The sequence below is a fragment of the Stigmatopora nigra genome, chromosome 4 (assembly GCF_051989575.1).
Source record: "Stigmatopora nigra isolate UIUO_SnigA chromosome 4, RoL_Snig_1.1, whole genome shotgun sequence".
Lineage (NCBI taxonomy): Eukaryota > Metazoa > Chordata > Actinopteri > Syngnathiformes > Syngnathidae > Stigmatopora > Stigmatopora nigra.
In genome coordinates, this window is record NC_135511.1 from 19247996 (window position 1) to 19275883 (window position 27888).

Below are 27888 nucleotides of genomic sequence, written 5' to 3' on the forward strand. Positions count from 1 at the left end.
AATAAGCACTTTGCGCTTGGTGGTATCAAGGGTTAGGGTTTATTCTTTCCGCACACGGGAGGGAGTTCAAACGCACCAAAAAGGTACGCGCCGTCAACGCGGAGACGCCCAAGTCTCTTCCCGCGGCTCGGGGGCGGCTTGGAGCACGTCGTGAATGTTCTGAAAGGAAACGGGGGAGAAACGGAGGAGAAACGGGGGAGAAACGGGGGAGAAACGGGGGAGAAACGGGGGAGAAACGCCGTCAGCCAAAAGGTACCCACTGCTGGCAGATTTTGGAGCCAACGCGGTGGAGACGCGCCCGTTTCAAAAATAAACATGTCAAGGCTGGTCTGGACTCACGTACCACAAAGAGATGGTGGTCCGTGTTCTCCATCAGGTTGTGAAAGGACGGGTGCTCCGACAGGATGGAGAAGGGGATGACGTCCTCCGGAGTGTAGCCCAGCTCGGCGAAGATTTGCATCAGATGCTTGACGAGAGCACAGAGGAGGCTCGGACGGCCGCCGGCCACCGGCCGCTCGAAAGCGGCCGGTGGCCGCCGCCGCCGCCACCGCCGCGGTCCATACGCACCTCGATGTTCTCCTTCTGGCTCGAGCAGCCGGAATGAAGGGCGGCGCGGCCCTTCACCTTCCCCACTTCGGGCCCCACCACCGACAGGAGAGCCGGGATGGACACGGTCTGCGTGGCCAGCAGGCTGTTGGCCGCGCAGCTCTCTTCCGTCCTGGATTTCCCTCCGGACAGTATCAGACTGGTGTCGCTCTGTGGAAGAAAAAACAAAGGGCAAAAATGCTACCGCTGATGCTACTGACAAAAGGCGCACTTTGGCACTTTGCCGTGTCATTTGGCTTTTTAACCCAAGCCCACCCACCCACCGACGAAGTGGCGGCATCCGGGGGAGCGCAGGGAGAGTACAAGAGGTGATGCCCCGTCATGACGCTCAGGGCCTTGATGAAGCCCTTCTTGGGATCGGGATCGGAGGCAAAGCACAAAAGCATGGTCATGTAGTCCAGTTGCGGCGGCGTGGTGGAGTGATCCGAAAACAGCTGGAAAAAGAACTAGGCGGGGGAAGAGCTTCCTTTAAAACCCGGCCCACGCGGTCCGCCCGGCCACCCCGACCCGGGCTTTACCTTGCGTAGGTTAGTGGTACGATTATCAAGAGGCTCGTGAGATTCCTCGGCCATGGAATCCTCGCTCAGGGTGGGGAACCACAACTCCGCCTGATGTTTGGAAACCAGCCCACGTTAGCGCCGCCGCCCGCCCACATTTATGCACTTGCAGGCTTTGGGACCACCACGCGGCAACTTCTCCCAGCCGGGGAGCTTGCCTGTCGCCGTGGAGACCGACCTGCGCGTATTGCTCCTGGCTGATGTAGCCGGTGTCGTCGGCGTCGACTTCCTTAAAAGCCTGACGCACCAGCAGCAGCTGTCTCAAGGAGGGAAAGGGCCAAGGGATGGCAGCACTGAGCAGGAAGCGACGCCAATCGATCTGTTTGTAGCCGTCGGCCAGCAGGGAAATGATCTCGTTCAACTGCAAAACCACGGGGGAAACAAATTGGATGGGATGGCTTTAAGGACGCGTGTGAGCTCGCCGGCAGTCAGAAAGTTTTCTCCCGCGCCCTCACCTGGTCTTCCGTCATATTCTCCCAAGGCTCGGGCAGCGTGTTGAAAGGCAGGATGTCGCGAATCAGATGGAAGAACTCTGAACTGGACATGACACCTTAAAAAAAGGGGAAATGCTTTGGCTCGGAGAGAGAGAGAGAGAGAAAATTGTCTTTCTTTCGAGTCTGGTCCTTACCGGTGGGAGCCTCGTTGCAGAGACAGTGGTAAAGGGAATCCAGCTGCAGGGCCGTCAGCATGGAGGCGGTGGCTCTCTCCGACGGAGGCAAGTTGCGTTGAGTCGGCGAACCCGCCATCAATCTGGAGTCTCCGTTGAAATAGAAATCAATACTTTCCTATAGGAAAAAACAACAACATTAAAATGCACGCTACACTGCAAAAAAATGGAACCTACACTTGTTCCCTTCTCGAACTTTTTTCGTCCAAATGACATCCTCAATCAATCGAACTGCTACCATCTAGCGGTCAACACCCGAATTACACCACGCGTCGCCTTCCTCGCATCAGGTGCTCATCATCCTCGAGCTAAACTAAACTTAACCCGCTACCAAAAAGTGGTGCTCAAAATCCCAACAGTGTATTTTTACCACTCGGAAAACGGTGCCGCATTCTGGATTTTTTTTTTTTTTATTATTCCATTGTCACTCTCCAGCACTTTGATGTACGTATACAGGATGCACGAAAGCCTCCCGCCGAGAACGATAAGAAAAGCCCGTAAGGACACTTGATGTCTTTACATACCAACACCAGCTCGTCCTCAATCTTGGTGGCCGTCTCGATGAAGTGGCGCACGACTTCTGTGAGTTGGTCGATGCTGAGGGGGGAAAAGAGGAGCGTCTGCTTGCGTGCGCTCCAACGCCACGGGTGGTGGCTCCTTGGGCTAGAGTTTGTGCCGGGTCAAGTTTTAAAAGGGCCACCTGTTCATCTGCGCAACGTAGTGCGCCTCCAAGCTGTCTCGCATGTCGGCAAAAATGCACTCGGCTCGGCTCTGCAGGGAGTTGAGCAGATGCAGGCCGTGGCCGTTGACCAGTTTAATGCGGGCGTGCGACGCCTTCTCTGAAAGACACCAGACAAGAGCACTCACCCTTGGACGGGTGGCCCGCTCCGAGAGGGGCGCCCAGCTAGCTACCTTCGTGCTTCAAGGCCGCCGTGTACTCCCTGACGATGAGTTTCTGCTTGTCGTTTTTAAGGCCCGCCACGCTCTTCTCCGCCGTCTCGGCGGCCGGCGGCGGGCTGGGGGCGGGCACGGGCGTGGGCGGAGGAGACGGCGAACCTGGACCGACGGACAGCAGACACGCCAGCCGTTAGGAGACGGGCCCGTGGGGTGGGGGGGGGCGCCGGGGGGGCCCGTGCTCTTCTCGGTGGGCACCTTTGCCTTTCTTGTCTTTGCTCTTTTTGTTGGCGTCCTTCTCTTTCTCCTTCTCCTTTTCTTTCTCTTTCTCCTGGAGTCGTTCCTTCTCTTGGACCTTTTCCTTCTCTTTCTCACTGTCTTGCGTCTTGAGTTCCAGCTGTTGAGGTTCCGTCGACACCTAGGCAAGACGGGGGTGGGTGTCTCCAAACTTTAAGTGCCCGGGCGGGCGCCGTGGCTCCGTCGGCCACCGAAGGCGCCTTACCAGTTTGCTGATGACGGTGAGGGCGTCTTCGTGTTTGGCCATGACCAGATCACGGAGCACCTGGAGGGCCAAGCACAAAATTCATGTGTACGCTTTGGATGGCGTCCAATCGGTCACCGGGCATTTGTCACCTTGGGAGGTTCTGTTTCGCCGATGTCGATGAGGGGGATGGAGTCCAGGTGTTCCTGTTGACCCCCGCTCAGATAGTAGTCCCGCAAGATATTGCGCGTGTTCTGAAAACGGCTCAACTCCACCTACAAAAAAGACAAATGTAGCGTGCAGAAAGTGGAAAGGGCGGAAGGCTGCCCTGCCCTGCCCGGCCCGGCCCCGCCCCTGGCCCCGCCCGCCCCTGGCCCGCCCGGCCCCGCCCGTACCTGGATGAGCCTCAAGTGGTGGTTGACCAGGATGGTGGTGTGGTCTTCCAACCATTTCTCTCGGATGAGCACGGCCCGTTGCATCTCGTCGTCGTCCTTGTGCGTTTCCACGATATCCCACAGGTGCTCTCGCAGATCCTGCCGAGTCACGGCCGGCAAGGGCCTCCTTTCAAACGTCCGCCCGGTTTCAAGGTCCGGCCCGACATTGGAAACGGTGGTCTCACGTCCAAGCGATGGTTGAGCTCGGCTTTGGTCTCCTCGTTTTTCCTCAGGTCGTCGGGGATGCCGTTGTAATCCTTCTGCCACTGAGACACCAACTCCTGCTTCAGGTCCGGTCGCGCCAGAAAGTGCTGAAACTCCTCCCTGGAAATGGGTCACGGACTTTGAAGTGGGAACGCCGAGAAAAAAGTTTTGCCGTTTGCCCGAAAACAGGCGGCGGGGGCGGCGTCGGGGCAAAATGGCACCTGATGTCGTACAACTGTTGGTCGATGACGGTGCGTTCCAAGCGGAGTTCCTGCATCACGGCCTTGACGCTGCTCACGTAACAATCGCAGATGGCTTCCCATTGACGGCACAAATACCCGGCTTTATCCTGGGGGAGGGGCGACACCAAACGCCTGTCCGGACGGGAGCCAGCTCGCGGGGCGGCGACGGCGGCGGCGACGACGACGCCGGCCTACCGAGGACAGCGGCTCGTCCACGTACAGCCAGCCGATGGAACCGGGGACGGGGGAGGAGGAGGTCGGCAGCGTTTCTTGCGAGTCGTCCTCGTACGACGAGTCCGTCGACAGCTTGCTGGCTTGATCTGCCAGCGGGCCGCTCCGTTAAGTACGGAGCGCTTCCGCCACGTGGACCGCCGTGAGCGGCGGCTCGTGGCTCTCTGCTATTCCAAAAAATCTTTCGCTATCCTACCCGATGACGTGGCCATCGTGGAGTTGCCGTCGTCATTTGCCACGGACGGCGCCGCGGAGGGCGCCGCCGTGGACGGTGCCGCCGTGGAGGGCGGCGCCGTGGAGGGCGGCGCCGTGACGGCGGGTGAGCTGTCCAACGCCGCTTCCTCGACAATTTGCAGCCGCGGAGCTGATAGACACAAGGTACGTAGACGCAGAGCGACACACGCAAAGAGCACGGACGGCTTAGCAATTACCTTCCTGTTTTTGCGTGATGGCCTTCTGCACAATATTTTTCACTGTGACGTAAAGGTCGCTCTTGGGGACGTCGGCTTTCACGCGCGTCAGAATGCATTTTCTGCCGGCGTTTCCGAACCACTCTTCCAGCTTGGCCCAGTTGTCCTGAAAAGAGGTGATCCTAAAAGAGCAAAGGGGCAAGTTGGGATGGAAGGGCGCGGGGGAGGGGGGGGGGGGGGGGGGCGAGTCCCCCTCGCCCCGGGCGGACATTTCAGTACCTGTGCGAAATCTGCGCCACAAACAATTTCCCGTTGACGCTCGGAGTGGACTTGCCGGCGCCGCCGCCGCCGCCATCTTTGTACCACGGACATTGGGTGACATTTCACTCGCGGGAAGACGCCAAAAATTTGGTGTACCTTTTGTGACCGTACCCACGTGATTGACGGCCCGCTTGGCGACGCACTGATCGGGGACGTCCAGCAGCACGGCCAAATCCAGCGCCGGTGGCTGGGGCGGGGGAGGCGGAGGATTGGGATCGATGGCCAGGTCGATCTTGGCCCCCGCCACTTCGTATCCCGTATCCATGGAGGCCATGGCCGTCTCCAGGAGGTGCGCCTGGTCCATGTTGACCGGAAAGCCGTCCAGGATCCAGCCCGACTCCAAAGGAATCCGGCTGCGTGTCAACAAAAAAAAAAAAAAAAAAGGCCAGTCCCGCCCGGTCGCCGGCGCCTGCTTTCTCCGTACGTACCTGATGGCTTCCACCGCAATGTCCACCAACAGCTCGTCGGGAATGACGCCGCCGTCGCCGAGTTTCTCGGCGGCGGCTCTTCCGAGCATGGCGCGGACGGACAACTGGAAGACGGGGGAAGCGCTGGTGGGTGGGGCTAGGCCGGGGCCGGTAAAACCTCGCCGGTCTTCCGTCCGCGCACGTGACAAACCTACATTTAGGCAGGCTTTTTCCTCTTTGCTATTGAGATCTGAAGAAGAAGACAAGACAAAATGAAAATGACAGGGTGCCGCCGGGCGGGCGGCCGGGCGGGACGGCGTGCCACCGGGCCCAAAGGACGGCGTGCCGGCGGGCCCAACGGACGGCGCTGTCCGTACCCACCGGTATTGAGAATGATGGCCAGCTCGTGCTGGTTTTCTTCTGTGACCTGTTTGAAAAGGGCCACAATTTGAGCTCTTAGGCGAGCGCTCACGTCAAGTCAAAGAGCTGGCTCGGTCAATCCCGGCCGGCTCACCACGTCTTTTCTTTGGTAGGCGGTCAAAGCCGCCTCTACCAAGCGGTCCATCGACAGCACGCATATTTTCAGTTCTAAAACAGAGGGGAGGACCACAATGAGAAGGCTGTCAGAAGATCATTCTTCCCTTTGAGGTTGCAATTAGCCTCCATACAAATGCACACCTTGCCAGAGGGGGCGTACCTTTGGCGATCTTGTTGAGGCAGGTGGTCTTGCCGGAGCAGAACTTGCCCAGGACGCAGGCCTTGAGCCTGTAACCGGGAATTGCCGAGGGACTGGGAAGCGGGATCATGCTCCTCATCCTCAGGAGCACGTGCCTGAGGATGATGTTGAGGCCGGGCACCGGCGGAGAATCCGGCTCCCCGGATTCCTCCGTCCACGTCCATTCTCCCACCATGTTCTGACAAAGAGCGTGAAAGCGGCGCTGGTGACGGAGGCCCGGCGTCCGGTCGGGGGCGGCGCCCACAACTTCTCGTACCACGTATTCCTGATAATCCTGCACGTTGAGGAGCTCCTGCTTCTGGAGCTCCACGGGGTCGGGCGAGGTGGGCCGCCGCTGATCGTAGAGAGGCAGACCGTTCAGGAGGAGTTCCTTCCATTCGCGCATCAACTTGGCTGGAATCAAACTAAAAAAGGGGGCTCGGCCTTTAGCCCGGAGCGCCGGGCCCGGCCGACCGGTGCTCCCTAGGGCGCTCCCTAGGGCGCTCCCCAGAGTGCTCCCTAGGGCGCTCCCTAGGGCGCTCCCTAGGGCGCTCCCTAGGGCGCTCCCTAGGGCGCTCCCTAGGGCGCTCCCTAGGGCGCTCCCTAGGGCGCTCCCTAGGGCGCTCCCTCTCGTCGGCAGACTCACTTGGCGGTGAGCAGGCGGTATTCTCCGACCTTGGTGGCTAAGTCCAAAATCTGCTCCAAAATCTCTCTGCAGTTCTCAAAGTGCTTCATGGAGCGCTTGCGGGCGCAATCGGCCGCCATCTTCTTGCAGAACTCCAGCTCCAATTGGATCTCCTCGGCTCGGTCCAATTGGGCCTGTCGGGTCAAGGCCTGAATGGCCAAAAGGAGACGGGTGGAGACGGGCGGAGAAGGGCGGAGACGGGAGGAGACGGGCGGAGACGGCCCCGGAAAGGGAGGGGGCGTGGGTGTTATCTCACCGCTTCCCTTTCCAGAGCTTCGCGGAACTCCTTCTCCCGCTGTTGCTGAAACTGCTGTTCGATCAGCAGGCGGTTCTGTCGGAAGGCGTCCTTCTGCTTGCGCATCTGAAGGAGCTGCACGGCCAGACGCTTCTCTTGCTGAGTCTGCCCCGTCAGACACCTCACCAGCTGCTCTTCTCGCCATCTCTCCTGCGGGGGGGCGCCGACGGCGAGTGAGCGAGCGAGTGCCTCGCAACCGCGGTGCCTCGCAGCCGCGGTGCCTCGCAGCCGCGGTGCCTCGCAGCCGCGGTGCCTCGCAGCCGCGGTGCCTCGGAGGCCGAGCCGGGGAACTTTTGCCGCGCTCACCTCTTGAGCCACGTGCGCCTTGAGCTGCTCCACCAGGCAGCGGATGCGTCGCTTTTCTCTCTGCTCCGAGGCGGCCACGTTCTCCTGCAGCCTCTGGCGGATCTCCTGAATGTAGGCGCTGCTGGACTGGAGCGTCAGCTCATTTTCACCACCGCCGCCGCCGCCATATTTAGCGCTAGCCGCGAGTGGAACGTCTAGACCGCTGAACGGAGGAGCAAAGAGCTTCTAACAAACACGCCACCATGATGTGTTTCAGCTGGACGGAATGGACGTCACCTCGAAGACGGAGCCAAGCCCGACGTTGTCAGTTTCTTTCGGTTCATCTCAAACTCGGCAATTTCAGCCTGCACTATCTGCAAGGAAACAAGTATCAAGACATTAGTTTGACATGGGTTTATTTGTTTGCTACGTATTTGGGAGAAATCCAGTCTGTGTGTGTGTGTGTGTACGAGATTTCAGGTGGACTCTGTATTGGGCATTTTTCTAATTATTTGGGGGGAAATATTTATTTCAGAGACAACACTCCTTTCGGTCAAGTCTGATTCAAGTCTTTGAGCTGATATATCAAGTGTACTCTTTTACTCAAGAGGTCAGTCCAATTTAGTCCGCCTTCAATTCCATCCTTTCCATCGCAGCGCCAATCTATAGCGCCATCATCTCTTTCCGGTTGGACAAAGCTCAAAGCCAGCAGAGGAGAGCCAAAACAAGTCAAGTCACAGGCAACGCTCCGAGCCCTTTCCGTCTGTCTTTCTTAAGCCTAAGCGTGACCTCCCTCCGCTTGCTGATCTTTGCGTTGCGGATGCTTCTGCTTCCTCACGTTGGCCAGCGAAGAGTGGGACGACGCCTTTGGCGCCTGGACGTCGGCCGGCTGGTTTTGACTGGACGTGCCGTCGCTGTGCCTGGGACGAGAAAACTGGAGAGCTCACAAAATCAGTCCGGCGGATCGCTCGGGGGCAACGGCGGCGGCGGCGGTGGCGGCGGCGGCGGCCAGAAGGTTACAAGCCCAGGCGGCCAGAAGGTTACAAGCCCAGGCGGCCAGAAGGTTACAAGCCCAAACAAAAAGGGGACTCTCCCAATCACCTTCCTCATGTGCAAGGCCCTCTTCTCTTCCTGCTCGTCACTCTCCTTGGGGACGGATTGAGGGCGTCTCTTCTCCAAGTCTTGATGGACTTTCTGCAATTTCAGCTCCGCGTCGCGTTTCATCTCCACCAGATGGAGCCGCTACGTGAAAAGAAAAAGGGAGAAAGGCTCCGTATTGGGATGGCGTCCAATCACGGGGTGGGGGTCTGGTGTCCCGATTTGGGACGGGCTGAGACGGAGCCATGTCACCACACGCTTACGTCAGAGAAGACCTGCTGACTTTTCCGATGCAGGACGTCCGTTTGCAAGAGTTCCCATTTCTTCTTCTTCTGCTTTTCCAGCGAAACGTAGAGTTGATAAAGAAGATGCGTGGCGGAGCCGGGCTTCTCCTGAATCAGTCCCTGAGCCGCGTTCAGGTCAAAGGAGATGCCCAGACGATGGAGAGTCGGCTGGAGGCGAGTGAAATTGTTCAGTCTGGACGCCGAGGTGCTGTGGGGGGGGGGGGGGGGGGCACACGTCGGCACACGTCGGCACACGTCGGCACACGTCGCCACACGTCGGCACCTCGTTCCTCGTCAAAGACAGAGCGAGTCGTACGGGTGATCCACTTACTCTGTTTTGGTGAGGTTGCTGACATCATTAAGCATTTGGCATTTGTGTAAAACCTCTCCAACCAGGTAACCGTTGGCAAAATCCTTGGCGAAAGTCTTTGGTTCTGGGTTAGGGTCAAAAAGAGCAAACGAGGCAATCGAGTCAATAGCAAAACTTGGAACCCATTTCCTATGTCTTATTTGAAGCTGCACTTGACAAAAACACGAGTTAAAAGCTAGCGACGAAATTGCAAAGTCACTCATATAGCAATGATTAGCACAGCTGTGGCTAATTGAGAACCAAACCTCTAAACACATCTTTCGGCTGCTAGTTTTCACATTTTTCCATTCAAGGATCATGTAAAAGCCTTCTAAATCGTTTTTTGGACGACCTTAGTCATTAGTCTTCGAGTAAAATCCACCGAACACATTATAATGGCACTTTCTGAAGGAAGGAATTGTTCTTACTCCTTCCACCTGGACTGATTCTCCACGTGAATTAAAAGTTATAAAAACCCTCTTCTTGTGCCACCGCTGCATATTGTTGTAATGTGGTTATAGTGAGAAGAAAAAATAATCATGTACTATAAAGACGAACCACCACCACATTTAGCAACAATTAGCATTTAGCGTAGATGAGCTAGCAAAGCGGCCTCGGTCAATTGAGTCACTTACCGATGAACTTTGATCATTTAGCAAAGCGGCCTCTGTCAATTGAGTCAAACTTACCGATGAACTTTGATAAGCGAAGCTCCTCGTTGAGCCACCGGCACAATATGTCCGACATATTGCCCTTGTTTGGTTGACTTGCACAAGTGTATTAATTCTCCACCACTACTTTTTCGAAGAAGCTCTACATTTGCGTCATCATTGCGGGCCGACGGCAGGTAAACGAGCGCGAAAAAGCAGTGTTACCATGGGAACCTTCCGGCTACTTTGCTACTTTACAAGGCTTGCAGACCACTTGGCCACGTCAAGCCCACACAAACGCGCACAACGACTTGTATGTGGAGACGAAAACGGCTCAGTAAACAAGGTCGAAAAAGGAATTACTACGGGGGTTTGGTCGTCGCCATGGCAACGCGAAGACGACTTTGAGCGACGTCCTCGTCGGAGTAGGCGGGGCCACGTTTTCCCATGGATACGGATTTTCTTCACCTTGGCAACCAATGGTATTGTTTCTCTGTCACTTTCTTTTTTTTTTTTTCTTGTCCGGCCATGGCAACCAATGGGATTGTTTGTCAGTCCCCTTTTTTTTACCGGCCATCTTCAATGAGCTATACGTAATGCGAAAACAAAACACATGTGGACGTAGTAAGGTGACAGGGGTCAAAAAGAAACGGCCAAACAATACATGAGTTTTTCTTGTTTATTTTTTCATCGTTATTAGTATTATTTTACACCAGTAAGATTGCAGCTTGATACGAGTGTCGACATAAAGCATTGGTTCAGACAGTCCACATTTCCATTTTCTAATGCCCCTTCTAAATTCTCTTCCAAATGGGACAATTTGAACCATTACAACAAGCGGAGCATTTACGGGTGCATGTTTTCATGCGGGTGTTAGTCCGTGTTAAGTTTGAAAGCCAAAAGAATTGAAAGTGCTGCGATTCCGTGAAGATGATCGGCTTATGAGACAGCAGCACGACATGCACTTACTAAGAAGGGCGCGTGGAGGAAGTGAGCGAGCGAGCGTCCGTCCGCCCGCCCGCCCGTCCACAAGCGACAAGCTTTCTGCTTTCGGACCAGACTGGGATTTGGACGATACTACAATACACTGCTTGAAGGCAGACTGAGATATCGTTGGAAGACGCCATGACCAACATTCACATCTCTTGGTTATAGTGTAAACAATCGTTCCTGCATAAGACAGTGAGAGGGTTCGTTTGAAATGTGACGTTGCCATGGATTAGTGACCAAAAAGAAAGAAAAATAAAGGAAACAATAAATGCAGTCATGTTCCAAGCAGAAAGCCCCCGAGCAGCTGGCTTACAGTTCTGCAGACTAATATGCCCCTTGTCACATTTGTTGTCATTTGGGCCGGAGGTCATTTGAGGTTACGCCGTAGCTTTTGGACACAATCCAGTCTATGGTAAAACCACATTAGCCTTTTCCTCAGTAGTCAAAAGCAAAAGGAGCGCCCGAGGAGCGCCCGAGGAGCGCCCGATGAGCGCCCGAGGAATGCACCCAGCGGGCCACGAGGTCAGCGCCATTCCCGTGGCAGTAGTCAAATGTAAAGCCGGGCGGCCGGAAGACGACGGGAAAGCCGACTTGGAACGCTCTTTTGGGTTAAATGTACCAACAGGCAAAGCCACCCCGACTGAAAAATCAAACAAAGCTAAGTCACATTGCGCAACGCTTTTCACCAGGCCAGACAAAATGGAAGGCCTCCTCTCAAGTGAAATCTAGGCTAGCTCAAACGCTCTTACGATTGATGGCCATTCTTTTTCTTCCCCGGAACGCACATTGGTTTGGAAACGAGGCCGTCCGTGAAAGGTGCAAAAACAAGGAAACAGGCACCATCTTTGAATCTCTGACAATAAAAGCATTCCATTCAACCACACTGGCATCAAACTAATACGTGACGCCCTCAAATTTCAAAATGTCTTTTGACATGTTACAGCGCCATGTGACGCGGGTGTGATCATCCAAAAAGACTGGCCTATAAACACATTGAGTGAAAAATCAAATCACTAAAAACAGAATCCCTTAATCTAATTTGCAAGACAAATGTAAACTGTTGAAAGTAACATAACATGACGTTGCAATCATGTTCTAGCTTATATCATTAGTGTCATTGTCCAGACAATTCCAGAGTAAAAAAATAATACATGTGAATCAGTATTTGTTTGCGTGTCAAATAATGACTTACTAAAAAGTGCATAAGGGCATCATCTGGTGAATAGAGCAAGTCCATCAACACATTCCCATTCATACTAAACATTAAAAAAATAATCATTCTAAAGTTCCTTTGTAGTACATACATACATGTTGAAATGTCTGCCTTGAAAACAACATGGGTGGTGGTGTAGTGTTTTCCCTAAATGAAAATAAAGTCAAATGCCAATAGGTCAGTGTTGAATGCCCCGCCCGCCCGGCCGGGTCACTAATGCTGGCTGGGTGGGTGGGTCGGTGGGCGTTTGGGTTTTTGGACAAGGCAGTCCTCAAAAGCCACTGTGGCTGCAAGTCCATCCAAGCCACAGCGGGGGAAGGGCCGCCGCCGCCACCGCCGCCACCGCCGCCACCGCCGCCACACGCAAGTGAAATGAGCCGCACCTGACTGCAATCCACTGATTGCACTGCTAGGACACCAGTATTGGAAAGAAAGCTTTCCTCTTGACAGCTTAGAATCAAAGCAACCCCACACCTACTGCCTATGTACATAGATAGATATAGATAGAGATATGTAGGAGTGATATGACTGTTGACAAGCCAAGCTCTTGGTCTCTGTAAAGCTGAAATTGACAATAAAGTTTGAAGCCAAAGCACTTGAATCCCAAAGAACAAATGGCCGTGCCGTGAGCACTCTACTCTAGCCTAAACTAGCAGGAAATGGGAAGCCGCCACTCCACTCTTTTGTTTTCCAAACATTCCATTGACCGCTGCCCAAGACCAAAGAGCCGGTCCCTCAAAACGCTACGTCTGGCATTTTTATGGGCCTGGACGGGCCGCGGGCCACCTTTCCCACCAGAGCCCGTCACGCTTTGGCGGAGGAGAGCAAGTTGGTGAACCAGCCCGCCGCCGCCGCCGCCGACACGGACATCGGACGCTTCTCCCGGCCGGGCTGCTCCGCTTCGCCGTCGGGCAGGAGGAACTGCGTGGAAGCCACGGAGGCGGGCGAGCCCAGAGATGGCGGCGCCGCCCGCTCCTCCTCCCCGGGTGAGCCCAGAGATGTCGGCCGCTCCTCCGCCTCCCCGGGGGAGTCCGAACGCCAAGCGGTTTGGGCCTTGTAGCCTCCGCCGCCCGGGGAGGCCTCTCGCCCGCCACCCGGGGAGGCCTCCGGCTCGCCGTCTCTCCGGTCCTCCCCGGGCGGCGCCGCTTGCCTCTGAGGCCGGTAACCCCCTCCGTGGGCCGGCGCCAGGGAAGCCGGCCGTCCCACGTCCGCCGGGGAAAGCCGAGATGACGCCGACGTTTGGATCCCCGTGTAGAAGACGTCCATTTGCCCGGAGTCCGCCGAGGAGTCGGAAGAGTCGATGGTGCCGTGGCGGCGCAAGGAGGAAGGCCGCTGGCGGTGCGCCGCCGTTGTCGCCGCCGTTGTCGTGGTGGTGGTGGTGGTCACCCCGTCGTCTTGTCGGGCCTCATCCTCGTCTTCTTCGGGAATGACCACCAGCACTTCTTTGAAAGAATCCACCTGGGGCTTTTCCACCACGCGGACCAGGTGGTTGGGCGACGCCCTCACGTCCAGCGGCCCCTGTCGGGTCCAAAGCGGTGGTGTGAGAGCACCGGGCTACGTGGCCTAAATGGCCCACCGTAAAAGGGGACCCACCTGCGTCCTGCTCCAGTCGTCGTTCAATTTGGGCTGAGGAATGTCGGGATAGAAGGCTCCCTTGACCCTGACGACAAAGCCCACGCAAGATGTCACGCTGGCTGGCTAGCTCGCTCGGGGCGGCGCCGAGCTCCCGAGAAGCCTCACTCACCATTTTCGTTTCCTGTAGCAGAGGAAGGTGACCATGGCCAGAAATAGTGCAGTGGCTCCCAGAGAGGTCAGGATTTCCAGGATGAGCCAGTCCGCTGGAAGGCACACAAAAAGCACATCCCGCTTGATACTTGAAAAAGGGAATGGAAGGGAAAAAAAGACATTGTTTTCACCATCCACTTGAAAATGGTGGAGGGGGGGGGGGGGGGGAGCTCATTTGGATGCCTTTGCCACACGTACGCAAGTATGGTAGCCCGGTCCACCTACCCAAGAGACGCAGCGTGATGGAGGCGGTGGCGCCCACGTCTTCGCCCGCCAAAGTGTAAGCCTTGACCGTGAATTTGTAGGTGCCCTTGGAGAGACCCTTCACGGTGTACTTCCTGCTCCCTTCTCCCGAGAGGTTGGCTGGCGGGATGGGGAAAAGAGGACGCCGTCATTTGCACGCCGTCATTTGCACGCCGTCATTTGCACGCCGTCATTTGCACGCCGTCATTTGCACGCCGTCATTTGGACGCCGTCATTTGGACGGCGGCATTTGCACGCCGTCATTTGCACGCCGTCATTTGCACGCCCTCGCAGACCGCCGCGTACTCGGAGGGGAGCCCGAAGGTTTTACCCAATAGCGCCACGCCGGGGTCGTTGTCCAGGTAAACGTTGTAGCCCAGCAGGTAACCTCGCCTGCCCACCTCTGGCATGACCCCCCAAGTCAAGGCGGCGTCAGAGTCCTGCTGACTGACGGACAAGTGGGGCACGGTCCCGGAGGGAGCTAAAGGGAAGGGGAGGAGGGGGAGGAGGAGGAGGAGGAGGAGGAGCAGGAGGAGGAGGAGCAGGAGGAGGAGGAGCAGGAGGAGGAGCAGGAAGAGGAGGAGGAGGAGGAGGAGGAGGAGGAGGAGGAGGAGGAGGAGGAGGAGGAGGAGGAGGAGGAGGAGGAGGAGGAGGAGGAGGAGGAGGAGGAGGAGGAGGAGGAGGAGGAGGAGGAGGAGGAGGAGGAGGAGGAGGAGGAGGAGGAGGAGGAGGAGGAGGAGGAGGAGGAGGAGGAGGAGGAGGAGGAGGAGGAGGAGGAGGAGGAGGAGGAGGAGGAGGAGGAGGAGGAGGAGGAGGAGGAGGAGGAGGAGAAGGAGGAGAAGGACTTGTCAAAAGAAAACAAATGGCACTGGGTGGGTTAAAGAAAAAAGGTTGGTGGTGCTTACCCAGCTCCCGCACGTAGCCGTGCCAACGTCGCAGCGGCTTCGAAGAGCAGCTGAACAGGGAAATGTTGTACTTGACGCCCGGCTGAAAATGCCCTGAGGGACCATTGGAGAGTGAGCATCAAAGTGCAAACTTTTCACCATTGAAAAGCCAGCCAGCCAGCCAGCGCCTCCAACAAATTGAAGCATCGGACGTATGAGAGAAGACATAGCATGCCATAAGACTAGGCATTCATTTAACAGGGCTGAAAAGAAGGGGCCAAAAGTGATGCTGGGCCTTTATATCAAATCCAAAGCCTTTATTGTCATCATACACAGCTGCGTAGAACCAAATGGCTGAAATATCATTCGACAAAGGTGCTCTCGAATGGGTGAAAATGGTTTAAAATTTGGCACTTTGATGGCCCACCTTTGAAATAGGTCAAAAAAAAGGGCTGGCTGGCTATACAAAGGTGACAAAGGCACATAGCTGACAAAATTCAATCAACAGGAGTTGGGCCAACGTGCGTGGAGGGAAGGAGAGAGGGAGGGAGGGAGGGAGGGAGGGAGGGCGCGCTTTTGGATGGACAGGTCCAGGACCGACCAACTCAGCGGGGGTTGGGCTGTGTGAAGCAGCTGACGCCAATCCACTGATTGCACTCGCAGGACACACAGTATGGTAGAAAACTTTTCCTCTTTGGAGCTTGGAACTAAAGCACTCACTTTTGGCCCTTTTTTTTAAATTGTGCCCAACTCTGTTAAATAAATGCCTAGTCTTAGAGGACACAATGTTTTCCTTCATATGTCCAATGGTTCCATTTTTTTAGGCGCTCTCTCTCTCTCTCTTCATTGGTGAAAAGTTTGCAATTTGAAGGCCCAACTATAGGTCAACAAAAAAAGTCTTGAACTGGCTCCTTTTTGTTTTCAGAGCCGGCCACAAACATAGGTGGAAAAGTTGAAAGGACGGGGGTTGGGCCAACGTGGGTAAAGAGGAGGGATGGGGGAGCTTTCGGCTCAAGCCTTCGTCCAGCACCGACCGAGCCGAGCCGACTGACAAACTTTGAAGCGGCCCCGGCCGGGGGTTGGCCCGCGCCAGAAGCGGCTGACGCCGATTCACTGATTGCACTCGCAGGACACACAGTATTGCAGGAAGTTTTGCTCTGTCCAGCTTGAAAGCAAAGCACTCACTTTTGCCCAGCCCTGTTATATAAATGCCTAGTCTTATGGGATGCTACAGCTTCCCTCATATGTCCATGAAGCTCGTATGTCCAGGTACCACTGTAGAACTTAGAGTCCATCCGAGCTAGCGTCATCGCAAAGCGGGGCGGCGGTTTTAACGTACCTGACGCCACGGTGGCCTCCGTGCTCCCCGTGGCTAACCGGAGCCACTCCACCGAGCAGTCCCGCCAGCAGAGGGCGTCGCGCCACTCCAGCACGTAGCCGCAGTCGGCGCGCTCCGGCCAGACCAGAGCGAAGCCTCGCTCGGTGGCGTCCGCTCGGCTCTCGGCCACCACGGTCTGGTCTGAGGAGACAAGCGGGACGGCGGGTGTGAGACAAGAGGAGCCAAAGGGAGCCAAAGGGAGCCAAAGGGAGCCAAAGGGAGCCAAAGGGAGCCAAAGGGAGCCAAAGGGAGCCAAAGGGAGCCAAAGGGAGCCAAAGGGAGCCAAAGGGAGCCAAAGGGAGCCAAAGGGAGCCAAAGGGAGCCAAAGGGAGCCAAAGGGAGCCAAAGGGAGCCAAAGGGAGCCAAAGGGAGCCAAAGGGAGCCAAAGGGAGCCAAAGGGAGCCAATGGGAGCCAAAGGGAGCCAAAGGGAGCCAAAGGGAGCCAAAGGGAGCCGTCCACATTGTTTCACTTCCGCACGGGCTCCGTACGCACCTGGGCCGCCGAGGGGGATCACCACGGTGGCGGGCGGCGAGGCCCCGGCCGCGTTCTTGGCCACCACGGTGGCCGTGATCCGGGTGGAGCCGTCCGTCCGGGCCGGGTGGAGCGGCAGCGTCCGAGTGCGGGGGCCCACACTCTCCGTGCGCCCCCCCGCCATCTCGCCGGGGCTCCGCCAGGTCACCTGGTAAGACGTGAGCCGGCCGTGGCTCTGCCGGGCCGTCAGGGGCTGAGGAGGAGGGGGACAGACTCGGGTCGAGCTCGGGCTGAGCCACCACTTGAAAGCAAATGCCGTCGGCGGCGCTCGGCAGCGCTCGGCGGCGCTCGACGACGCCAAAAGCCCAGTGGCCCTCGCGCCAATGAAGAGCACGGGCCGCAAAGCCGTCGGCGAGCGCAAACCAGACGCCAAATCACCTTCCAGACGACGTGGGCGCTGTTGTCGTGGTCCGTTCGCATCCACACGTCGGGAGCCTCGGGAACTAGGAAGGGTCCACACCGTAGTTAGTCGGGGAGCCGGCGTGGCGGCCAGGATAAAGTCGGGAGGCTTTTTCCTCACCGTCCATGTGGGTTTTGAAGGAAAGGGAGCGGCTCCAGTTTCCCCACTCGAAAAAATTGCGCCGGGCGCCGCAGCGGACTCTCACGCGGTAATCCCGGTCGGGGTGAAGCTGCAGGAGACGCGCCGACCTCAGACCCACCCCCGCGAAGGGCCGCTAAAGGAGAGATGTGCTTGAGATGCCGTGCAAATAGGCCAAGGAGGGGGGCGCCCCCAAAGCACCTTTGTTCCGTTGCCCCCGGAGCCCAGCTGCACCTGGCACACCAGCGACAGGGAGCGGTAGGCGGCGTGTTCCCAGCTCCAGCGCAAGGTGGCGTTCCAAGCGCTCACCTCCGCGCTCAGCTCCAAAGGCGGCGTGGGACGCACTGGAAGAGAGAGCGAGAAGGAGAGTCAAACGCCGCCGCCCGTGGAGAAGGCCGGCGGAGTTTGACCCGACGGACGGCTCGCCTCGGTGTTCCATCTGCGCCCCGTCCCGCAGGACGAAGCGTCCCAGGGGATTGACGGCTTCCAGGGTCCAGTTGCCCTCCCACACCTGGGAAGCGCAGCTTTCCATCTCCGTGTCCGTGAATTGTGTCTCGGGACATTCCCTACAAAAGACGCGGCGGCGGCGTGAGTCGGGTTGGCCGGCGGGCCAGTGCTCTGGCGTCCACCCACCTGTGGTTCAAGGTGAAGCGCGTTCTCCTTTTGCCGCGGAGGTGCGTGTTCCGCGCCCTTTTCCACCGGCACGTGGCCGACACCAGATCCTCCGTGTGGCACTGCAGGTCAGTGAGCAGGGGGGCGTCTGAAGAGGAGAGAAAAGAAGCTACCCGGTGAACGGGCGGGCGCCGGCCACCTGGGAAATGCTCCAGATACATTCTACTTTGGAAGGCAAAAGGTTTAGCCCCCTTTTTCTTTCTTTCTTTTTTGTTGCCACACTCGAGGCCCGTCTAATATGTCGTCTCAAAAAGGCACTCACATCCCACAAAGAGCACGGTTCCGGCCACTTGACTCTTATGCAGGTCCTGGCAGACCACGTTGATCCCATAGGTGGTGGAGGGCGGCTGCCTCGTCACCGTCACGCCGTAACTCCGCCGGCTGAGCCGCGTGGCCTCCAGCAGCGTGGAGCCGTAGCGGATGGATCCCAGGCGGAGGCCCTGGGCCAGCACGCAGCAGAAGGTGCCGTTGCTCCCGGCGGCCATCACTCCATCCTGGGGGTAAAACTGAAAGCCGCCCTTGGCGGGCACGTCGTTTCCTGTAGCGGGGGGGGGGGGGAACAAAAGGATCGTTGCAAATAATCAAACGAACACGGGGCACGGCACGACTCCGCTCGGATCCGGGGCGCCCCGACCTGGTAGGACGGCGGGGGCGCTCCAGGCGCCGGTCGCCGCCCCTTCTCTGGAGCGGATCTGGACCGACAGCGAGGTGCATTCCAGAGGCTCGGGGGAGGTCCACTCCCACTCCTGCCGCCCTCCGCTCTCGTTGGCGCTCAAGCCCGTGACCTGACAGACGGAAGGAGGCGGTTGGAGGAGGTGCGGCGATTGGAGGAGGCGCGGCGATTGGAGGAGGTGCGGCGATTGGAGGAGGAGCGGCGATTGGAGGAGGTGCGGCGATTGGAGGTGGTGCGGCGCCCCCACCGGCCCGCTTCCAGCTAGAGAAAGAAAAGGCGCTCTCACGTAGAAGGCCGTTTGGTTGAGCTCGGGCCTGAGGATGATGACGTCAAATGCGGAGGCGTGGCTTCCCCGCCAGGATACGCTGATTTGTTGCGTCTGCCGGTTGCCCGTCACGGTCACTTGCTGCGGTGCGCGCAACTCTAAAAAGGCAAGGGAGCAAATATCCAAGTTTGGCCTTTGTTTGGCCTTTTTTTTTTCTACCCCCCGGATCGATAGCCAGCTGAAAATGCCCACCGTTTTGCACGTGAGCGTGTAGCACGGAGAAGAAGCAACAGCTGAGCCACACGGCCCAGCGGCGGCGCTGGGGCCACCACGCAGGCATGGCCGAGTGGCTGGGCCGAGTGGCCGGGGCGGTGGAGGCCGATGGAGGCCGGCGAACGCGAACGCTGCGCTCCTTTCCGCTACGGCAGCAAAATGGCCAGAGCGTTCCCTGCCAACAGAAACAAGCATACTTCAATACGCGTTGGCTTGGTTTGAGGCGCCTCGACTGGCCTCGACTGGCCTCGGCTGGCCGTTGCCCGGCGGCGTGACGGACACCAGCGGTTAGCAGAAAAGACATGATTGGGACAGCGGCACGTGTACAATAAGCCCTCTACGCCCGATTGGAAGTCCAAACAATCTCAGCCAAGTCATTTACTGGCCAACTTTACACGGCTGCATCATCACGGCAGGCAGGCGGGCGGGCGGGCGGGCGGGCGGGCGGGGCATTTGGCGGCTTTCATTTCTCCAGTCTACGGCCACTTTGAGTCCACAAAAGATGGCGTAATCATCATGCATAAGGTTGTTGGCGGCAACAAAAGCCACACATTGCCAGCCAAACCTGTGCCATCGTGTCACGCATTCTCCCATTTGCCGGCGTGCCGGGAAATGGGGGCCCGTGCTTTCCACCGACAAGCTCGGGCACGCGCGACAGTAAACAAAGTAGGACTTCATCCTCAATCAAGCTACACACCTCACCGGCTACAGCCCTCCCCCGGCCGGCCCCCACCACATCCTACCAAGCCGAGGCAAACCACGACCGGATGCTGGACAATGAGCCATTTTGCGGGAAAGGCCGCCGAGGAAAAGGACGGCTTGAAAGGCACGCCGCACACTGAAGAAACAATATGCCTTGGAGGAGCGGGGCGGGGAAAACTAGCAGGGCGGGGCGGCTGCGCGGGATACACTGGGTATACCGTAAATGCCGGCGCGGGCGGGCGGGCGGATGAGGAAAACAACCGGAAGGAACGCGGTCGGCACTTACAAAGCAAGCTAGCGCTTCATCTGTCTGTCATTTGAAGCCACGTTACGCCACGTTACGCCACGTTAGGCCACGTTAGGCCACGTTAGGCCACGTTAGGCCACGTTAGGCCACGTTAGGCCACGTTAGGCCACGTTAGGCCACGTTAGGCCATGTGTCACATCCATTCCCTCAAACCTTAAACAAGTCTTTGCCCTACGAGCGTTTGCTCTCTCAAAATGGCGCGACCTGGCGTGTGTGGCGCTCCAAACGCTCAAGCCGACCCAGCAAAGGCAGAAAGAAAGTCACTTTCCGGATTTTAGTAGGAGGACGTTCTTGGGGCCCTCTTCCTTGACGCGTCAATCAATGTACATCACCATCGAATGATTTCAAATGGACTGTGAAGATGGAACGGAATCCAATGTTGTTTTCGGTTACTGCCGTGATTCAGGACACGCGAGATCGTGTTTTGGGATAAACCCCACATAGCTGGTGCATCTTCCGAATGGTCTCCAAATCATCCGTCAATTGCGCTATTAAAAACAAACAAACCGACATGTGATGTTATTGCCATAACTCAATAGATGACCAAATGTCCAATCGTCATCATTTCATGGTGTTCCACCTCTAATATCATTTATGAGCATGCTTCTTTTCCATCCTCGTGTGGCGTGTCTCCACATATTCTGCTATTCAATGGGAAAGCAAGCAAACAAACAAACCGACTCAAGAAAGACTGACTGACTCAACTGATCTTGAAAAATAAATGGTTAAGGTCAAGATATGGCGTTGTTAGACATTTGGACAGAAGGATCCGAGCGTACGATTTGGACAAACGGAGTAGCCCGCGTTGCGCACTAGGTGTCAATTCAGATTAGCCTTAGCCTTAGCTAGTCTCCGGCAGCAAGATGACTTTCATGACTTTCGAGGGGACGGCGACGGGAGCGGGGCGGCTCTCACGTCACGTTTTATCCACCGACACGGGCACGATGAGGCTGATATCAAACGCATCGGCGAATTTGACGCCACTCGATTGAGGATAAAGCACCTCCTTGGAAAGAACGCCTCGGCAAAAGACATTTGAGGGCAGCGCCAGTGGGCCAGCTGCGAGGGGACAGACCCATTTCACGCCTATGGTGAGCCCCATTTCATCAGCAGAAACAAAATACCTTGAGCGTTGCTGCGCTCGACAATTCCTCGGGATGCCAGGAAGGAAAAAGCGCCTAATCCAACGAATGTCGCGGTGATTTCTCAATGTTAGACGCGGCAATGTTGCGAGCCGACCCGCTCGCTCGCTCGGTATGGCAAAAACAAAAACATTACCAAAAAAAAAAATCCCAATGGATAGAAAACCAGGGGGTTGGGATTACGGGAAGGCACCGTTTTAGATTGGCACTTGACCGGGCCAATAGGATTCGTCGAAAACAGTCCGAACGAGCGAGCGAGAAAGTGCGTCGTTGTGGTGCGTTCAAGTACCACTGGACAAATGACACAACGGCACTCAGAAGGAGGGGGTGCCGAAACGTTGATGATATACAGTGAAATGGTCGAATGAACAGTTGTATAGTACGTATATCATAAAAAGAAAAAACTCATTTCAAAACTCGCTGGCCATACGGGGTCCGATCATACCTTATTTCCACTCCTTCAAGCTGTAGCTGTGCACCGTGCGTATACATTCACTGAGACGGAGGTGGCTGCAAAAATGTTTGGGAACGCGGAAAAAAACGATTGAAACGCTTTAAACGCCACGCACGGCGTGTCAACTGCTTCAACGCTTGCTTGATTTCTTGACCTGAGGCTCAATGTCCAGGAGGCCGAGCCCCATTTTGACACTGTGTATTCCGTACAATAGAGGGAGCTCAAGCGCGAGCGTGGATACGGCGAAGAAGATGGCGTCACTTTTTAAACGTCCACTCTTCCGGTTTCCCTTCGACAACAGAACCCGCCGAGCGCTTTTATCCCCGCTACCGAAAGCGCCCACCTTGTTTCCCGACGTCTCTGGTTTGTTAATATCACGTCTTCTCTTCAAATCCCCCATGCTACGGCCTTTAGCGTTTGCCTTTAGCGTTTCCGTTTACCGTTAGCAGCGCCTTGTAAACGACGCTGCTTGCATGGCGACGGTTGCTGTGAGCCGAGAAAGCGAGCGAGCGAGCGAGCAAGCGTCTATCTCTTTTAAAAGTCTCCAGTTTACGTGTGCACTATTAAATCTGATTGTACTTGTACAGTGGTAATGAACGGCTTCCATCGTTTCCGTTTAGCGTTAGCAGCGCCTTGTAAACCACGAAGCTTACTTGGCGACGTTTGTTGTGAGTCGAGAAAGCAAGCAAGCAAGCGTGTATCTCAAAAGTCCCCAGTTTACGTGTGATTGTACTTGTACAATGACAATGAAGGCATTGAAATGAATTGAAATCAATCTGGGGGCGGGACACATTGAAAGGAATGGTGATTTGTGTGCTCTGATTCTTCTTGCAGTCAGCCATGGGCCAAGAATGCGTGGAGATGCGGCGGCTGGGTGCGGACAACTTCACCGAGTACTACAACTACGCCTGCACCCAACAGGGCTCCACCCCCCTCACCGTGGTCAAAATGCACGTGGACAAAGGCCTTCTGGAGTTCAACGGCGACAGGGCCAAAATGGCCGATTGGGCCCCCATCCTGGACTCCATCTCCATCAATAAGCACCTTGGCCACATCGCAATCGTGAGCGCCTTCCAGACCAGCCACGGGTGCGGAGATGTGGGTGAGATGCGCTTCTCGCCGTGGTGGCCGCCGACGGCCCTTCTTTTTGATGATGGGCCCTCCGGCGTGCTCTCGCTGCAGCCGGCGGTCTTCGCCTTCCGGCTTTCGATGCGTATTGCATCGTGCCATTTGGGCTCGTCCGAGGAAGCCTCCCTCGTCCCGGTCCACTGGGGAAAGGGGCTAGTTGAACACGCGCTCTAATTACAAGATCCGTCTCCCGCGGCAGATAGAAAGTACTACAAGCCGGTGTTCCGGAAGAAGCCCCCGTCCATCCGCTCCAAGGACGTGACCTTCAAGTTGTGCAAGGCTTTGAAGGAGTGTCTGTCCATCTCTCCCAACCTGAAGACGTTGAAGCTCGACGGCCTCTTGCTGAGGAACAGAGACCTCGTCCTTTTGACAAAGGTACGGCCGAGCAGTCGGGCCGGCCGGAAATGGCCCCCGGCGACTTGACCGGGCCTTTTTGCCACCGGCTTCCATTTCAGGGGTTGGCCAACGCGCTTTCCCTGGAGGCTCTTTCTTTGGCAAATTGTCCCATCGGTGACCAGGGTCTGGAGGGTAAGAGATATGGCCCCATTGTTGTGGCGCTGGCTAGCCCACATTTCAAAGAGACAAAAAGAATATATGTGTGGCAATTTTCAATTGAATTGTCGTTTTTTTTTTCTGCTTTTTTTTTTCTTCCTCCTTCAGTTATTTGCCAAAGTGTCAAATACTCTAGCAGAATCAAAGAAGTGGATTTGACAGGATGCAACATCACATGGAGGGGAGCCGATCATCTGGCCAACATCATACAGGTGAAAGCGCTTTCCGGCATCTCTTCCACAAGCCTTTTGAAGTTAAGGTCCCATCACTCACCGCACCCGTTTCAAATCCGACTTTTCACGCGGGAAATGGGATGACGGGGCCTCTCCGGGACCGGCCGGCCCCCCGCTTAAGACCGTGGCGCAAGCTTCTGTATAGTAGTTAGTTGTGTGCCGCGCTTTTTTGTCTTCATCTAGTGGCCGACGTGGGTTGATGCGCCAACTTCACGGAGGTGCTATTCCCCCCCCCCCCCCCCCCCCCCCCCCGGGGTGGTTAAAATGTCCGGCGAGCGAAATCGGGCATTCACAGACGGACGGTGCGTCGGAGCCGTGACGGTGGGCAATTGATTCAAAGGCCACTTCCTTTTCGTTTTTAGCATCAGGGAATACAGAGGCACGGGACGGCGTGGGCGCAGTCCTTGCGCTACCAGCGGCCAAAGTTTGAGGGGATGGGCGGCCTGCGACGCCTCACCCTCAACGCCAACTCTTTGATCGGGGACCTGGGCGTCGCTCGTCTGGGACGCCAGCTGGCCGAGGACCACTGGATTAAAGGTGAGGAAAAAGGCCCGCCCGCCCGGCGTTGGGAGACCTTTTCGGCGGGCAAAGACCACTTGCCGTCCTCTCCGCGCAGCGGTGGACCTTCAGAAATGCGGCATCTCCAATCGAGGCGCTCGTTGTCTGCTGGAAGTCCTCAAGACCAATTGCACGCTCTGCGTCCTGGATGTCCGGAATAATCCTCTGGTCGGTACGTTGGCGTCCTTTCCGTCCGTCTCTACCAAGCGCTCTCTCTCTCTCTCTCTCTCTTTTCTTTTACAGCTATATTGCCAAGACTTTTTTTTTTCTCTGGGGTTTTCATCTAAAATGTGCGCCAAAGCAGGGTTGTTTTGTCTCCTTTTTACTCGTGTTTGGCCCACTCTCGGGAGTTAAACTCCACCCATTGCTTTAGGTTGCACTGACGGTTAAATGTCATCGAGGGGGCGCTCATTTTGATCTCTTGCCGTCCTAGATCACGCGCTAATGAAGACCATCACGGAGAAAGTCCTCACCAGCGCCGCCAGTCAGGCGCCAGAGGTGAGCCGTGACCGCCGGGGCCGTTGGGAAAACGCCCTCCTCTCTTGTCTTTGACCGCAGTACGGCTGGCTGGCGCCGGCCGCCAGAGAGCCACCCAGGGGGGCCAAGCGACGCGCCGCCTCTAGAGCGGAGCGAACGGGTGAGACGTCAGGAGCCGGCCCTCGTCCCGTCCGGGCGCCAAGGGAGTTGACCGTCGTCTCCCTGTCGCCCCAAAAAGGGAGCGCCCCGGCGGTCCGAGAGCAACGCTCCCTGTCGGCTCCCGCGGGACGGGCCGCCTCCCCCCGCAGACACGTGCCTCATCATTCGGCCGCCCGCGCCGGACGCCAGAGGTAGGTGAGGAGAGGCCCACCCGGCTATAGTTGGCGCGGCGGTGGGTGGAAAAGCCGCTTTGACGCCCCTCCCGGCCTCCCCCAGGGGATTTCCTCCCGCAGACGGCAGCCGGCGCGCCTCCCCCGTCGGGCCGCGGCATCTCGGAGGCCGGGTACGTCCTCGGGCCGTCCCCCCCTTTGCCGTGAAATATTTGCCGTTTTGCCATCTGGGACCCCGTCAGGCCGCCTCCAAAGTCTCGTCGGGGTCCGCCTCGGAGGACGGCGGCGGCGACGACGACGACGACGCGCGAGAGGGCGGAGCCGCGGTGGCGGGCGATCAAAAAGGACTCGGCGGCGGCGAGAGCGAAGCCGAGCGACGCTTGGAACGGATGCAGGTGAGGCCCGCCGGCCCACCGGCCCGCCGTGTGGTCCCGGGTCTCCCCAAGAGGCTGGAGGCTCTCTGTAGCTCCCTCTCGTCCCGCAGGTAGCGCTCCAGGAATGTCGTCTGAGGCTGAGAGAGGAGCGCCGGGCCAGACTTGGAGCTGAATCTTTACTCCGAGAGGTACGGGGGGGCGGGGGACAACCTGGGCACGATGGCTACCGTACGTAGACGCGTGCGTGGAGGCGGGGCGAAGGCGGATAAGCAGCCACCGACGTGGTCCACTTGAATTTGCCAGGGCAAATGGGCAATTGGGATGAAGGGATTTGAATGGAACTCCTCCCTCCCTCCCTTTCTCCCCCGTTTAGGCGGAGCTGGAAAACGCCCGTCTGCGCGACGGCCATCCGCCGTGGCCCCGCCAGCGCGGCGCCCTAGACGACGAAGACGTTCTGGACAGCATCGAGCGCTCCTTTGGCAAGTTCCACGCCTTCCTGGACCTGGTCAAGGATGCCGGGTGGGTGAATGCTGCCTTTTTCCCCATTTATTTTCACTTTCTGGACTCGTGACTTTGACTTGACTTTTTTTTTTTTTGGTCTGTGGCCACGGGTCGTCGACCTTTCTTTGGGCCAAAGGGACAAGGGGAGTCCATCCGACGGCGTCCTAAACCCTAGTGCCTCCGTTTGCGCGCAGGAGAAACACTGCAAAAGACAGTGGTCAAATAAGGGGCTGGCTTTCCTGTCTGGAAAGGGTATCAAGGTCACACAGAGTTCAAGTCATCCGCCTCAGAACGAAAGTCATGGCGGGACTGGGGCCAGCGCAGAATGAAAGTGCAAGCCCAAGCAAGGCCCACGCTTTCTTTTTCATTCTGACGCTGCGGCCAAACAAGGAAGGAACTAGCAATGTGCTCGCCGTGCGTTGCCATTGGCTCTTTTGATAGCGTACGTTGGTTGGGCCGGCCAGTTGGCCGGCCCCGGTCGAGTAAAGGGCGATTGGGTAGGCGCCAGGCCACTTTTGACGCATTTGATAATCCCTCATTCCTGTAGTGCGCTCCATAAAGCCAGAGAGATTGTAAATAACTTTGTTTTTCTTTTTTTTTTTTAATCGCTCTGTGATCAGCATTTCCTTGCCATGCGATAAATCCCCACCCGCTTTTTTATCTAATCATTTTCAAATTGTGTACATGATGACGCAAGACTGACTGGAGACAACAGCAAAAGTCTGTATTGTGGCCGCCGCCGCCAAAGCAATTGTCAAAAGAAGAAGTGCCGCTTCCATTTTGCCTTTGAATATGTCAAAAGACAAAGCGTGGAGGCAAATATCTTCCCATTGCCACAACGCCAATTTATTGCCTCGAGCGGGAGTGGTACACTGGGACTGTGACATTTTTCAACGTTTGCCCCCCCCCCCCCCCCTCAGTCTAGGCCAGCTGGCGTCCGTGGCCGGCATCGACGCCTCGGATTTCCCGCCGGTGGGGCGACCGCGGCTCTCGTCCACGCTGGGACGGCGTAGCCGGGCGGACGCTTCCCGCGACCACGCCGCCGCGTCGCAAAATTGGGTACCTTTTAGTTTTTTCTTGGGTAAAAGCTCCCTCCGGCCAGAAAGCGGCCCAATTGCGCTCTGAGAAAGGAGCAAAGTGCCAGTGGATGAGGATGCACGCCTCCCTTTTGGCAAAACAAAAGATAGCACTGTCGTTTAACTGTGGCCATCTTTTCAGGCTGGCGCTCGCCCCGACGATACCCCGGCGTACGGCCGCCGCCTCAAGGCGACCACCACCACGCCGCCGCCGTCGCCGCGGCGTGGAGAGGGAGCGGGGGAAGCCGTGGCGCCGACGGACCTGAGCGCCATCAGGGAAGAGGAGTCGGATCAGTTCTTCGAACCGCAAACCCAGTACGACTCGGGCTCGGAGCGCAGCTTCTCTCCCGACGACGACGGCCGCGGCGGCGGCGGCGGCGACCGCTCGCTCCAGAGTTCCGACGGCGGCTGGCCAAATCTCTGGCGGGGGTCCCAAACGGGCTGGACGGAGACTTTGCCCGGATACCCGGCGGCCGGGGGATTTTTGGAGCAAAAAAGTGGCCGGCGCTGATCCCGCTCCGGCGCTCGGAACCGACGACGTGGACTCTCGGCGCCCTGGCCGGGTGGCCCCGCCCGACTTTAGCCCTCCGCCTGAAAAAAAAGCAAGGCCACAAAGGAGCCTTCTTTTCGGCCGTCCCGATTGGTTCATCTGACACGGTGTCTTTTTGAATCCCGACTTCTCGTGGCTTTGTATTTAGATGCCGCTTTTCATCAAGGAAAACAATGTCAATAAAGAGCAGGAAAAGAGCGATAGGAGCTGGCTGGAATGTTTCGTGGATTGAGCGCCTCTCTTC

General features: G+C 57.0%; 3 protein-coding genes across 5 annotated transcripts; 1 reads left to right on the top strand and 2 right to left on the bottom strand.

The window, feature by feature from the left end:
- Nucleotides 1–20: 20 nt before the first annotated feature.
- On the bottom strand, nucleotides 21–10223 carry LOC144195260 (sperm flagellar protein 2-like). The gene is made up of 36 exons (XM_077714764.1): nucleotides 9855–10223; nucleotides 9148–9250; nucleotides 8796–9024; nucleotides 8536–8676; nucleotides 8228–8368; nucleotides 7732–7808; nucleotides 7456–7657; nucleotides 7111–7299; nucleotides 6816–7003; nucleotides 6447–6594; nucleotides 6152–6368; nucleotides 5969–6042; nucleotides 5836–5881; nucleotides 5476–5704; nucleotides 5144–5400; nucleotides 5006–5081; nucleotides 4748–4908; nucleotides 4513–4680; nucleotides 4281–4405; nucleotides 4065–4192; nucleotides 3825–3963; nucleotides 3601–3738; nucleotides 3358–3480; nucleotides 3227–3286; nucleotides 2983–3142; nucleotides 2743–2886; nucleotides 2531–2669; nucleotides 2355–2427; nucleotides 1792–1948; nucleotides 1619–1713; nucleotides 1342–1524; nucleotides 1125–1214; nucleotides 870–1052; nucleotides 568–756; nucleotides 344–466; nucleotides 21–159 (listed from the first exon to the last, which is right to left on the bottom strand). Exons 1-36 carry the CDS (start codon nucleotides 9910–9912, stop codon nucleotides 94–96), a joined length of 5019 nt encoding a protein of 1672 aa, XP_077570890.1. The 5' UTR covers nucleotides 9913–10223; the 3' UTR covers nucleotides 21–93.
- Nucleotides 10224–10480: 257 nt separating this feature from the next.
- On the bottom strand, nucleotides 10481–19328 carry LOC144195259 (leukemia inhibitory factor receptor-like). The gene is made up of 17 exons (XM_077714763.1): nucleotides 19241–19328; nucleotides 19010–19146; nucleotides 18685–18835; nucleotides 18313–18588; nucleotides 18012–18138; nucleotides 17805–17944; nucleotides 17580–17722; nucleotides 17361–17514; nucleotides 17219–17283; nucleotides 16802–17033; nucleotides 16270–16449; nucleotides 14952–15044; nucleotides 14378–14527; nucleotides 14029–14166; nucleotides 13763–13856; nucleotides 13612–13678; nucleotides 10481–13536 (listed from the first exon to the last, which is right to left on the bottom strand). Exons 1-17 carry the CDS (start codon nucleotides 19326–19328, stop codon nucleotides 12823–12825), a joined length of 2949 nt encoding a protein of 982 aa, XP_077570889.1. The 3' UTR covers nucleotides 10481–12822.
- A 1816-nt stretch (nucleotides 19329–21144) lies between these two features.
- On the top strand, nucleotides 21145–27843 carry LOC144195894 (centrosomal protein of 78 kDa-like). Of its 3 annotated transcripts, none has more exons than XM_077715763.1 (16): nucleotides 21145–21361; nucleotides 22701–22968; nucleotides 23194–23369; nucleotides 23450–23522; nucleotides 23655–23758; nucleotides 24142–24316; nucleotides 24396–24509; nucleotides 24771–24835; nucleotides 24896–24974; nucleotides 25053–25164; nucleotides 25250–25316; nucleotides 25386–25538; nucleotides 25628–25705; nucleotides 25891–26036; nucleotides 26939–27077; nucleotides 27237–27843. In XM_077715763.1, the coding sequence occupies exons 1-16, from the start codon at nucleotides 21359–21361 to the stop codon at nucleotides 27603–27605; spliced, it is 2121 nt and encodes a 706-aa protein (XP_077571889.1). In that variant the 5' UTR covers nucleotides 21145–21358; the 3' UTR covers nucleotides 27606–27843. The 3 variants fall into 3 exon arrangements, with proteins under 3 accessions (XP_077571889.1, XP_077571891.1, XP_077571890.1); XM_077715764.1 differs by lacking the exon at nucleotides 21145–21361 and adding an exon at nucleotides 22076–22229; XM_077715765.1 differs by lacking the exon at nucleotides 26939–27077 and having other exon boundaries at nucleotides 21146–21361; nucleotides 27237–27504.
- Nucleotides 27844–27888: the final 45 nt, after the last annotated feature.